At 36.2% G+C, this 12,768-nt stretch overlaps 1 protein-coding gene across 3 annotated transcripts in view; it reads right to left on the bottom strand.

Moving 5' to 3' along the window:
• Positions 1-12,768, bottom strand: part of FAM117B (family with sequence similarity 117 member B) — a 94,341-nt gene that overhangs the window by 29,348 nt on the left and 52,225 nt on the right. For all 3 annotated transcript variants that reach the window (XM_042949763.1, XM_042949764.1, XM_042949766.1), the window contains exon 2: positions 10,387-10,538. In XM_042949763.1, coding sequence (XP_042805697.1) covers positions 10,387-10,538 — 152 coding nt within the window. The remainder of the gene's footprint in view (positions 1-10,386; positions 10,539-12,768) is intronic.

Genomic DNA, 12,768 nt, shown 5'->3' with positions numbered 1-12,768 from the left:
AGTGGCAGGATATAAACTCAATGCACAGAAATCGGTTGCATTCCTATACACCAACAATGAAGCAACAGAAAGAGAAATCAAGGAATCGATCCCATTTACAATTGCACCAAAAGCCATAAAATACCTAGGAATAAATCTAACCAAAGAGGTGAAAACTCTATACACTGAAAACTATAGAAAGCTTATGAAAGAAATTGAAGAAGACACAAAAAAATGGAAAAAGATTCCATGCTCCTGGATAGGAAGAACAAATATTGTAAAAATGTCGATACTACCCAAAGCAATCTACATATTCAATGCAATCCCTATCAAAGTAACACCAGCATTCTTCACAGAGCTAGAAGAAATAATCCTAAAATTTGTATGGAACCAGAAAAGACCCTGAATAGCCAAAGCAATCTTGAAAAAGAAAACCAAAGCAGGAGGCATCACAGTCCCAGACTTCAAGCTATACTACAAAGCTGTAATCATCAAGACAGTATGGTACTGGCACAAGAACAGACACTCAGATCACTGGAACAGAATAGAGAACCCAGAAACAGACCCACAAACATATGGGCAACCAATCTCTGACAAAGCAGGAAAGAATATCCAATGGAATAAAGGCAGTCTATTCAGCAAGTGGTGCTGGGAAAACTGGACAGCGACATGCAGAAAAATGAACCTGGACCACTTTCCTACACCATGCACAAAAATAAACTCAAAATGGATGAAAGACCTAAATGTAAGACAGGAAGCCATCAAAATCCTCGAGGAGAAAGCAGGCAAAAACCTCTTTCATCTTGGCCACAGCAACTTCTTAATCAACACATCTCCAGAGGCTAGGGAAACCAAAGCAAAAATGAACTACTGGGACCTCATCAAAATAAAAAGCTTCTACACAGCAAAGGAAACAATCAGCAAAACTAAAAGGCAATGGACAGAATGGGAGAAGATATTTGCAAACAACATATCAGATAAAGGGTGAGTATCCAAAATCTATAAAGAACTTATCAAATTCAACACCTAAAAACTAAATAATCCACAGAAGAAATAGGCAAAAGACATGAATAGACACTCTCTAAAGAAGATATCTAGATGGCCAATTGACACAGGAAAACATGCTCAACATCACTCCTCATCAGGGAAATACAAATCAAAACCACAATGAGATACCACCTTACACCTGTCAGAATGGCTAACATTAACAACTCAGGCAACAACAGATGTTGGTGAGGATGCGGAGAAAGAGGATCTCTTTTGCACTGCTGGTGGCAATGCAAATGGTGCAGCCACTCTGGAAAACAGTATGGAGGTTCCTTAAAAAATTAAAAATAGAACTACCCTACGACCCAGCAACTGCACTACTAGGCATTTATCCAAGGGATAGAGGTATGCTGTTTCGAAGGGACACACGCACCCCCATGTTTATAGCAGCACTATCAACAATAGCCAAAGTATGGAAAGAACCCAAAAATCCATCAGTAGATGAACGGATAAAGAAGATGTGATATATATATATATATATATATATACACACACACACACACACACACATATATACGTATACATATATGTACATATATATACACACATACATACATACAATGGAGTATTACTCGGCAATCAAAAAGAATGAAATCTAGCTATTGCAACTACGTGGATGGAACTAGAGGGTATTATGCTAAGCAAAATTAGTCAGAGAAAGACAAATATCGTATGACTTCGCTCATATGAGGACTTAAGAGACAAAACAGATGAACATAAGGGAAGGGAAGCAAAAATAATATAAAAACAGGGAGGGGGACAATAACATAAGAGACTCTTAAATATGGAGAACAAACAGAGATACCGGAGGGGTTTTGGGAGGGGGAATGGGCTAAATGGGTAAGGGGCATTAAGGAATCTACTCCTGAAATCACTGTTGCACTATATGCTAACTAACTTGGATGTAAATTAAAAAAATAAATTAAAAAATTTAAAAAAATATGCTCAGTCTCACCCATAATAAGAGAAAAGCAAATTAAAACCACAAACTGGGTGATTTTATTTCATACTCTCCTACACTGCTGGTAGAAGTGTAAATTAGTACAGCCTTTATGGAAGGAGACTCAGCAATTGCTGTCAAAGTTACAAATGCACATACCCTTTATCTCACCCTTCTTTTGGTTATTTATCATGCAGATGTACAAAATGTTTATCTTTATGCACAAAATGATACAGCATATTATTCCCTGTAGCACTGTTTTTACAATATTAGAACAATGTAAATAGAGGATCTGTTAAATAAATTATAGTATATCTTTACAACAAAATACTTATTCAGCCATTAAAAATGAATAAGGAAGTTCACAATAATCTCTATGAGATATTAAGTGAAAAACTCAAGGCTCAGTATAGTATGTATAGCAACTACTTTTATAGAGGACCAGTATAAAGAACATACATATATGTAAAGTATCTCTAAAAGAATATACATTGTAACAAAAGATACATCAGTGGCTTCCTCATGGAAAGAAGATCCTTCCTTCACTGTATTATACTTATGTACTTCTTGATTTTTGTACTATAAGAATGAATGTACAGCCTGTTCAAAACAATACTTCTCTCTGTATAAGGTGTGTGGGGGGGTGACTTTTAAAGGGGGAATTTTTTTTTTTGAGAAATGTATTTTTATTTTTTAATGTTTAAAATTTTTTACTTAAATTCTAATTAGTTTAACATACAGTGCAATATTGATTTCAGGAACTGAATTCCGTGATTCATCACTTACACACAATACCCAGTGCTTAATCATACATAATAAGTGCCCTCCTTAATACCCATCACCCATTTAGCCAACCCTCTACCCACTTCCCTCCAACAAGCCTGTTTGTTCTCTATCATTAAGAGTCTTTTATGGTTTGTTTCCGTCATTCTTTTTTTTTTCTCGGTTTTTTTTTTTTTTTTACCCCTTTCCATACATCCGTTTTGTTTCTTAAATCACACATGAGTGAAATCATATGGTATTTGTCTTTCCCTGCCTTATTTTGCCTAGTATAATACGTTCTAGCTCCATCCACGTCACTGCAAATGGCAAGATTTCATTCTTTTTGATGGCTGAGTAACATTACACTGTATGTGTGCATATATATGTGTATATATATGTATATATATAATATGCATCACATCTTTATCCATTCATCAGTCAATGGACATTTGGGCTCTCTTCATAGTTTGACTATTGTTGATAGTATTGCTATAAACATCAAGATGCATGTACCCCTTCAAATATGTATTTTTGTATCCTCTGGATAGATACCTAGTAGTACAATTGCTGGATCATAGAGTAGTTCTATTTTTAACTTTTTGAGGAAACTCCATACTGTTTTCCAGAGTGGCTGCATTTCTACCAACAAAAAGGTTCCCCTTGCTCCACATCCTTGCCAACACCTGTTGTTTCTTGTGTTAGTGTTAGCCATTCTGACTGGTGTGAAGTGGTATCTCATTGTGGTTTTGATTTGTATTTTGCTGATGATGACTGATGTTGACCATCTTTTCATATGTCTGTTGGCCATCTGGATGTCTTCTTTGGAAAAGTGTCTATTCATGTCTTCTGCCCATTTCCTCATTGGATTATTTGTTTTTTGGGTGTTGAGTTTTATTAGTTCTTTATAGATTTTGGATACTAACCCTTTATCACATATGCCATTTGCAAATATCACTTCCCATTCTGTAGGCTGCATTTTAGTTTTGTTGATTACTTCCTTGCTGTGCAGAAGCTTATCTTTATGAGGTCCCAATAGTTCATTTTTGCTTTCATTTCCTTTGCCTCCGGAGACATGTCTAGTAAGAAGTTGCTATGGCCAAAGAGGTTGCTGCCTGGGTTCTCCTCAAGGATTTTGATGGTTTCCTGTCTCACAATTAGGTCTTTCATCCATTGTGAATTTATTTTGGAGTATGTATAAGAAATTGATCCAGTTTCATTCTTCTGCATGTTGCTGTCTAGTTTTCCCAACACCATTTGTTGAATAGACGGTCTTTTTTCCACCAGGTATTTTTTCCTGCTTTGTTGAAGATTAGTTGATCATATGGTTGTGGGTCCATTTCTAGGTTCTCTATTCTGTTCCACTGATCTATGTGTGTTTTTGTGCCAGTACCATGCTATCTTAATGACCAGAGCTCTGTAATATAGCTTGAAATCTAGAATTGCGCCACCTCCAGTTTTGTTTTCCTTTTTCAGGACTGCTTTGGCCATTAGGGGACTTTTGTGAAAGTCCTCTGTGAAAAATTCTAGTGGTATTTTGATAGGGACTGCATTAAATGTGTAGATTGCTTTGGGTAGTATAGACATTTTAACAATGTTTGTTCTTCCTATCCCAGAGCATAGAGTGCTCTTCCATTTCTTTGTGTCCTCTTTAATTTATTTCATAAGTGTTCTATAGTTTTCAGAGTTTTACATGTTTGGTTAGATTTATTCCTAGATATCTTATTGTTTTTGGTGCAATTACAAATGGGATTGACTCCTTGATTTCTTTTTCTCCTACTTCATTATTGGTGTACAGAAATGCAACAGATTTCTGTACATAGATTTTATATCCTGCAACTTTGCTCAATTCATGTATTAGTCCTAGAAATTTTTGGTGGAGCCTTTCAGGTTTTCTACATAGAGTCTCATGTTGTCTGCAGATAGAAGTCTGACTTCTCCCTTTCCTATTTAGATGCCTTTTGTTTCTCTCTGATGTCTGATTGCTGATGCTAAGATTTCCAGTACTATGTTAAGTAGTAATGGTGAGAGCAGACATTCTTATCTTATTCCTGACCATAGGGGAAAGCCTCTCAGTTTTTCCCTAATGAGGATGATATTAGCTGTGGGCCTTTCATATAAAGCCTTTATGGGATCTTTCCCTACTTAAGGGGGAATCTTTCTATATGGATAGAGTGATGTCCTTAAATAAAAAACAAGGTTGAAGGATATATATGCATCACATATATACAGTATTCCTGCCAAAAAATGTAGTAAGTTGAATTTAATTGTGAAGAAACAGAGACTTATGTTGAGAATATTCAACAAATATACTGGCTTGCACTCTTAAAAAATATATCTATGTCATGAAAGACCAAGAAAAGCTAAGGAATGGTTTCAGAATAAAGAATACCAAATAAGCATAACATCTAAATGCCAAGTGTGTTTCTTGACTAGATCCTGGCTTACATGAGAAATTACTACAGAGAACAATGAGAAAACTTAAAAAGTTTGACTAGGTACAACATATTAAATAATAGCATGGTATCAATCAATGTTAAATCTCCTGAATTTGGTTAGTACTTTGGTAATTTTTGTAAGTCCTTGTTCATATATACATGTTGAACTATTTGAAGAATCAGAATGTCTTCAACTTACTAACAATTAGCAAATAGTAACAATAATAACAGCAATTAAATACACACAAAAAATAAAAACATATATTAAAATGTTCATATATAAATGTTTATATTTGGTGAATATAAGTGAGGAATCTACTGGTGTTCAATCTACTATTCTTGCAACTTTTCTATAAATGAGACTTTCAAAATACAACTTTTTTTTTTTAATTAGGGAAGTCTAAATATAATAAGTGTGAGATTTAACTCAAGGAAAAACAAAAGAATATAAAAGCTTCCTATAGACTTGTTAAGAACAAATTAAAATGAGAACAAGAGTATTAAGACAAATAAAAGTAAACATGAAGAGCAACAGCTTTGCTAATTTCAGTTGTAAGATGGTCAAACAAGAAAAATTACTTAGCAAAAATCACTGATTTTACTTAAACTCCTAACTCAAAAGATAATTGTTCTCTTTGTTCCACTAAGAAGCTGTGCCTTTAAGACACTCTAGATATTAATAAAAAGTAAAATTGAATGTTAATTAAGTACATTTCAATTTTTGTTCAGCCTTGCACTGTATACCACAAAACTATTAAGCATCTACTACTAACATGTCAGACACTGGACTAGGTACTGAGGTTAGAGAGGAAACACAGTTCTTATTTTCAAGAAGTTTTTTCTAGGAGAGAAAGGATAAATATCCAATTATGTTACAATAAATAGCCACATGTGATGATAGAAGTTCCCTCTAAGAAAGGCATCTAAACCAGAACTAGAAGGACAGGGAAGCAGGTAGGCAAGATTTTATGAAATTGGGGGAGGCTTCAGAGTATAAGTTATCTAAGCAAATGGTGGGAAAGCATTCCATACAAAATAGAAATCCTGGGAAGCATCGGTGAACAGAGTACACAGGGCACTGCAAGTCCATTACTGAGAGCTGGAGTGTATTTTCTAAATTATTTTTAACAGGTAAAAAGAAAAATATCAATTACACAGTCAAGAAACTGTATTTGTTTTAAAGGATTCCATGATGTAATCCTACTTTGTTACAGCCCAGCCTATTTAAAAAACAATGTATAGAGTCACTGGCCTAGAGAAATCTGATCTAACATGTGAAAAAAAAAAAAACAAAAAACCAAAAAACAGGAACACCAGTCAAGTGGTGAAGCATCTGGAAATTAAAAAAAAAAATTAATGTTTATTTATTTTTTGAGAGAGAGAGAGACAGAAAGAGACAGAGCACGAGCAGGGAAGGGGCAGAGAGGGAGACACAGAATCTGAAGCAGGCTCCAGGCTCTAAGTTGTCAGCACAGATCCTGTCACAGAGCTCAAACTCACAACTGTGAGATCATGACCTGAGCCGAAGTCAGACACTTAACCAATGCCACCCAGGCACCCCATGGAAATTTAGATTACTTCAGAATCCTAGGCTTAACCAAGAAAGTCAAAGCTACTGGGAAGCAACTACAGAGCTTATACAGAGGTTACTATATTAGGTCTTAAAAAAAAAAAAAAAAAAAGATTTTTAACACTTTTCTTCTCTCTTAATATTACAATCCAATTTTAACCAATGGACCAAGGTTTTATACAAAAGAGCAAGTTACTCAAAAAGTATTTTTTTTAAAAAAGCTAATCTACCTCTTTAGTACTTTCATTTCTAACACTAGACTTATAAATGGCTACCTTCAGTAATTCTACATTATTGTAGTCTCTAATTTACAAAGTATATAATTTTATTAGGTTTTAATAACAGGCCATCTTATAGTTTCTGAATTTGGACTACAATTTCACGCCAGTGCAAAAACTGAAAAAGAAAACAAGCTCTTAATCAAAATAAACCCCTGAAGGGGGAAAAATAGCCTCTGAAATGTAGGAGTTCTGAGAGAAAATAACTTAAGATTTTTAAAAGGAAAAGATGACTGGTTTATGTAATAAAGTAAACCAGACACCAATCACATGAGTCACAAATTCACACATTCACATGTCCCCTGTGAAGAAGCGTAGGTGGTTAGGAAAGTTGGGAAGAGATTACCTTTTGAGTCAAAAGAATGTCAAAGAATCCAGCCATACACACAGGCTTCATTTCATTCCCACAAACTGGTATAGTCAGAAAATTCAAAAGGCACCCCTTGCAAATTAGGTGAATTAAATTAAATTAATGGAATTACAACATAGATAATGCTAGAAATACAAATTGGTCTAAGTTTGGAGGGCAAGCTGGTAAATGGTGTTTTTAAAAGAATCATTAAAAGAACATGGGAGGAGGGGGGCCAGGAGGTAGAGGTTGGTGGCAATGTAGTATTTAGTAGTGTACCAAACTCTGAAGCAGAAATGGTAGATGAGTCTTGCAGATGGTCTCATCGACCAGCCCTGCTCCACTGGCAACGGCAAGCTAAGGCACTGCACTAGAGAGACTCTCGGGCAATTTGAGTTCACAGGGAATAAGCAATGTCTGCCAGAGACACAGAAAAAAAGAAATGATGCCACATTTTTGCTATCTTTGTGTCAAGTAATTAGGATAACAAATAATCATGTACAATAAAATCTTAATCAGGCACTCATTCTCATGACCAAAGCAATGATGGGGTGGAGGTACGGCAGGAGAGGAGATTAACATCTTTAAAAACTTGCTGCCACACTCCTACTAAACTTTTTGTTTTTAATGTTTATTATTTATATTTGAGAAAGAGAAAGAGCATGAGTGGGCAAGGGTCAGAGAGAGAGAGGGAGACACAGAATCCAAAGCAGGCTTCGAGCTGTCAGCACAGAGTATGACACAGGGCTCAAACCCACAAACCGTGAGATCGTGACCTGAGCTGAAGTCGGACGCTTAACCGACTGAGCCACCCGGGCAGCCCTTCCTAAACTGTTTTGATGCTGCCTTTCTCTGTATTTTTCAGAACCTCCGCTTCTCATTCCCACTCATCCCTGAAATACTGAGAGAGACCTTGGAGTCATACATATTTTTTTAAATGAAGAACCAGGGCTCAGAGTCATAACATGAAAAGTTTTATCAAAAGTCTAACAGGAACTTCCTGCAAGCACCCATCTACACTATAAGATAAATTACTTCCATCATATTGTCTGCTCTAGCACTGTCTGGACCAGGGGTGATAAAAGAGCCCCAAGTCTCTCAACATGGGCAAAAACTGCTAATCAGTCCCAATAATCTTTAGCCTGAATCTTTTTCAACATAATCCTCCAGGGAAGCTAATGGCAGTTAACAAACTACACAGGATATGAAATCTACATGCCATTCTTGTTGTGACAATAACCAAAGGTAGTAATTTCAATGGCAAGCATTTATTAAATGCTTACTATGTGCCAGCCACTGTTCTAAGTGTTTTATATATATTTCCTTGTTTAATCCTTGTTTAATCCTCATAATAACCTTAAAAGACAGGTACTATTCTTTTCCCCATTTTATTTATTTTTTAATGTTTATTTAATTATTTTGAGAGAGACAGTGTGTGTGCGTGTGCAAGCAGGGTAGGGGCAGAGAGAGAGAGAGGGAAAGAGAATCCCAAGCAGGCTCCAGGCTCAGCCCAATGCAGAGCTTGATCCCATGACCGTGAGATCATGACTTGAGCCAAAACCAAGAGTGGGGTACTTAACTGACTGAACCACCCAGGTGTCCTGCTCCCATTTTACAAAGAGGAAACAAAAGCACAGAGATGTTAAAAATTGCCTGAACTCCAAAGAAGATATACAATAAGCATATGAAAAGATGCTCAACATCATCAGTCATTAGGAAAATATAAATAAAACTCACAAGATATAATTTCATATCTACCAGGATAGCTATACTGAAGAAAAAACAGAAAAATAGTTAAGTTTTGGTGAGGATATGGAGAAACTGGAGTCCTTATACACTGGAGGGAATGTAAACTGGTGCAGCTGCTGAGCCATATATTTTAGAGGAACTGCCAGACTGTTCCTCTAAAAGCTAAATATATGACCCAGCAATTTCACTCCTACATACGTGCCAAAAGGAATTGAGAGCAGAGATTCAAACAGATATCTACACACCAATGTTTGTTTCAGCACTGTTCACAATTGCCAAAATTTGTAAACAACCCCAATGTCCAAAACCAGAAATGGATAAACATGTTTATCCATCCAACAGAATATTATTCAGCCATGAAAACAAATGGTACAACATGGATAAACCTTGAAAACATTATGTTAAGCAAAATGAGTCAGATAAAGAAGTACAAATATCATATGCTTCCAGTTATATGAAATACCTAGAACAGGCAAATTCACAGAAACAGAAAGTTGAATAGTGGTTACAGGGGCTGGAAAAAGAATGAGGACTTACTGAGTTTTTGTTTGGGTGATGAAAAGTTTTGAAACAGATAATGGCAATAGTTGCACAAGAGTGTGAATGTAATTGATGCTACTAAGTTATATACTTAAAAATGGTCAAAATGGGGGCACGTGGGTGGCTCTGTCAGTTAAGCATCAGACTCTGAGTGTGGAGCCTGCCTGCTTATGATTCTCTCTCTCCCCTCTCCCTTTGCCCCCTCCCCTGCTTGCACTAGCTCATGTGTACTCTCTCAAAAAAAAATTTTTTTACATTAAAAAAAACCCTTTTTTTAATGTTTATTTTTGAGAGAGAGAGACAGAGACAGAGAGACAGAGTGTGAGCAGGGGAGGGTCAGAGACAAAGGGAGACACAGAATCCGACGCAGGCTCCAGGCTCTGAGCTGTCAGCACAAAGCCTGACATAGGGCTCCAACTCACAAACCGTGAAATCATAACCTGAGCCAAAGTTGGTTGCCCAACCAACTGAGCCACCCAGGTGCCCCATAAAAATTTTTTTTTAATGTTTATTTATTTTTGAGAGAGAGAGAGAGCGAGAGAGAGAGAGCGAGTGGGGGAAGGGCAGAGAGAGAGGGAGACACAAAACCTGAAGCAGGCTCCAGGATCTGAGCTGTCAGCACAGAGCCTGATGTGGGGCTCGAACTCACAGACCGAGCTGAAGTCAGACACTTAACCGACTGAGCCACCCAGGCGCCCTTCCCCACCTCCCCAAAAAAAGAATTTTAATAAACCTACCTGTGTAGCCTTGTCCCTCATGCAAGGAGCAGCCTGCCCATGACTATCACGAGGCCAGTGCCCTGCAAGGTATGGAGCAGCAAGTGTATCCAGAGAGGAAGTGCGCCGGATAATACTAGAGGGGCTTGAGGATGGTGGTCGTGTTTTGTCACCTAGATTTAAGACAAATATATGTATTTTTAAAATAGATTAGGAAGGAAACAAAGTAAAAACTAAGTACTAAACTATGTGGAAATTCTCTAACTTGAAAAAAACAAGTAATAAAAAGGAGTAAGCGACTAATTCATACAAACTTGGAGGAATCTCCAGGGAATTATACTGAGTGAAAACAGTCAATCTCACATGGTTACATACTATATGATTTCATTTATATAACACTTTTGAAATGAAAAAACATTTAGAAATGGAGGAGAGATTACTGGCTGCCAGGAGTCAGAGATGGGGAGGAACAATGAACTGGCAGAAGAAAAGCAGGTGTTATAAAAGGGCAACAAGAGGGACCCTTGTGATAAGGAGCTATTCAGCTTTACTGTAGTGATAGATATACAAACATACAGAGATTAAACAGTATAGAATTATACACATATACAAATGAGTTCAAGTAAAACTGGAAAAATCTGAATTAATAAGAATAGATTGTACAATGTCAATATCCTGGTTGTAATATTGTACTATGGTTCTACAAAATGTTATTACTGAGGGAGACTGGGCAAAGTGGACAAAACCTGTATTATTTGTTACAACTGTAATGATCTCTACAGGAAAAAAGAAAATAAGACAAATGTATATCTACCCATTTTAAAAATGTTCATCTTGGTTTTAAGATTAAATAAGTATAAGAAACAAATACTTATTTATCATTATACCACCTATACTCAAAAGGATATAAGACAGCTAAGATAAAGTTACAGGGAAAATTCCATTTTAATCAGCTCTATATAACACACATCTTAGGGAGATTTTGTCACAATAAAACCATATTAACCAAGCTATAGGAACGTTCATTGAAGCCACATATGCAAAAATCTTTTTCATTTCAAGCTACAGCATATAGATTTAAATGTGAGTTAAAAAAAGGAAAAAAAAAAACTTTAAAAATTAGGTAATGGGAAGTGAGAGGTGACAGAAGAAACACCTTTGTATCTCCTTTTTTTCTTTGATGGGAGAAGGAAATAGGCTCAGCTAATTTATACTTTAAGAAAAGAAGGAAGGAAACAAAGGAAAGGCTTTAAAACATTAAACATATGCATAAATTGGACTGTATTATAATGCTATCATTCTAGTTCTATGTGATAAATACCTTTGCTCTTAAGCCCATATACAAAAACACTTTGAGACACCTATCTTCTGTTTGTATTACATTATGTCTTAGTAAGAGTCTTGCACAGTTACAAGTGTAAAAGTTCAGTTCCTGGTTATGTGACCCATATAACAAAAGATTCAATTCCACTAAAATAATAGTTACAGCACCTGTGTTGCTGATAATCATAAAGCTGCTTCAAAGATATGCCTCCGATACATAATTTGCTTTCAAAATGGCACAATTATTTCACTGAAACAATGCCTAATTGTTGCAAATGCTAACCATCTCTGCATAGTCTTCCTTTTATAGTAAACACAAAAAAAACGCTGTATGTGTCCGTAAGTTCAAGAAAGCGCATTCTCACATTATGACAAGTAAAAAGCAATAAATGTACATGTTCACAAAATTTCCTCTAACTAAAAAATTAATCTCTACTGGACAGTCACATGACTGTTCTCAGCTAAGAAAAAAAAAAAAAAGACATACACTATGTGATCTGGGGTATATTCATCAAAATCAAATTGCCAGAAGCTTTCTGGTACCTCTTTCCTACCATGATGCTGCTTCAGTCACCCACCAGTACACTGACCAAGCAGATCTTACTAATCGGTCTGATTCCATTTTGGAGATTTTTAATTATTGAAGAGTTGACTTTTCAACGAGGCCTCTTAAGACTATTAAATTTTCTATAATAGGGGCGCCTGGGTAGCTCAGTTGGTTGAGTGTCCGACTTTGGCTCAGGCCATGATCTCATGGTTTGGGAGTTTGAGCCATGCATTGGGCTCTGTGCTGATGGCTCAGAGCCTGAAGCCTGCTTTGGATCCTGTGTCCCTCTCTCTGCCGTCCCCCGCTCATGCTCTCTTTCTCAAAAATAAATTTAAAAAACAAAAACAAAACCAAAACACTTTTAAATATTCTATAATGAAATGAAGAATAGAAAAATTATACATCATCACGTGTAAAAATACTAAACATTTTCTCTTTAGAACTCCCTTCCTATAACCCACTCATTTGAACATTTACTAAGGGTCTGTGAGCCAAGGCAAAGACCTAGAAATTAAAAAGACTTAAGTTACAGT

This window comes from Panthera leo, chromosome C1 (genome assembly GCF_018350215.1).
Source record: "Panthera leo isolate Ple1 chromosome C1, P.leo_Ple1_pat1.1, whole genome shotgun sequence".
Classification (NCBI taxonomy): domain Eukaryota; kingdom Metazoa; phylum Chordata; class Mammalia; order Carnivora; family Felidae; genus Panthera; species Panthera leo.
Note: the sequence above shows the minus strand (reverse complement) of the source record. Positions and strands in the feature narration are given on the sequence as shown.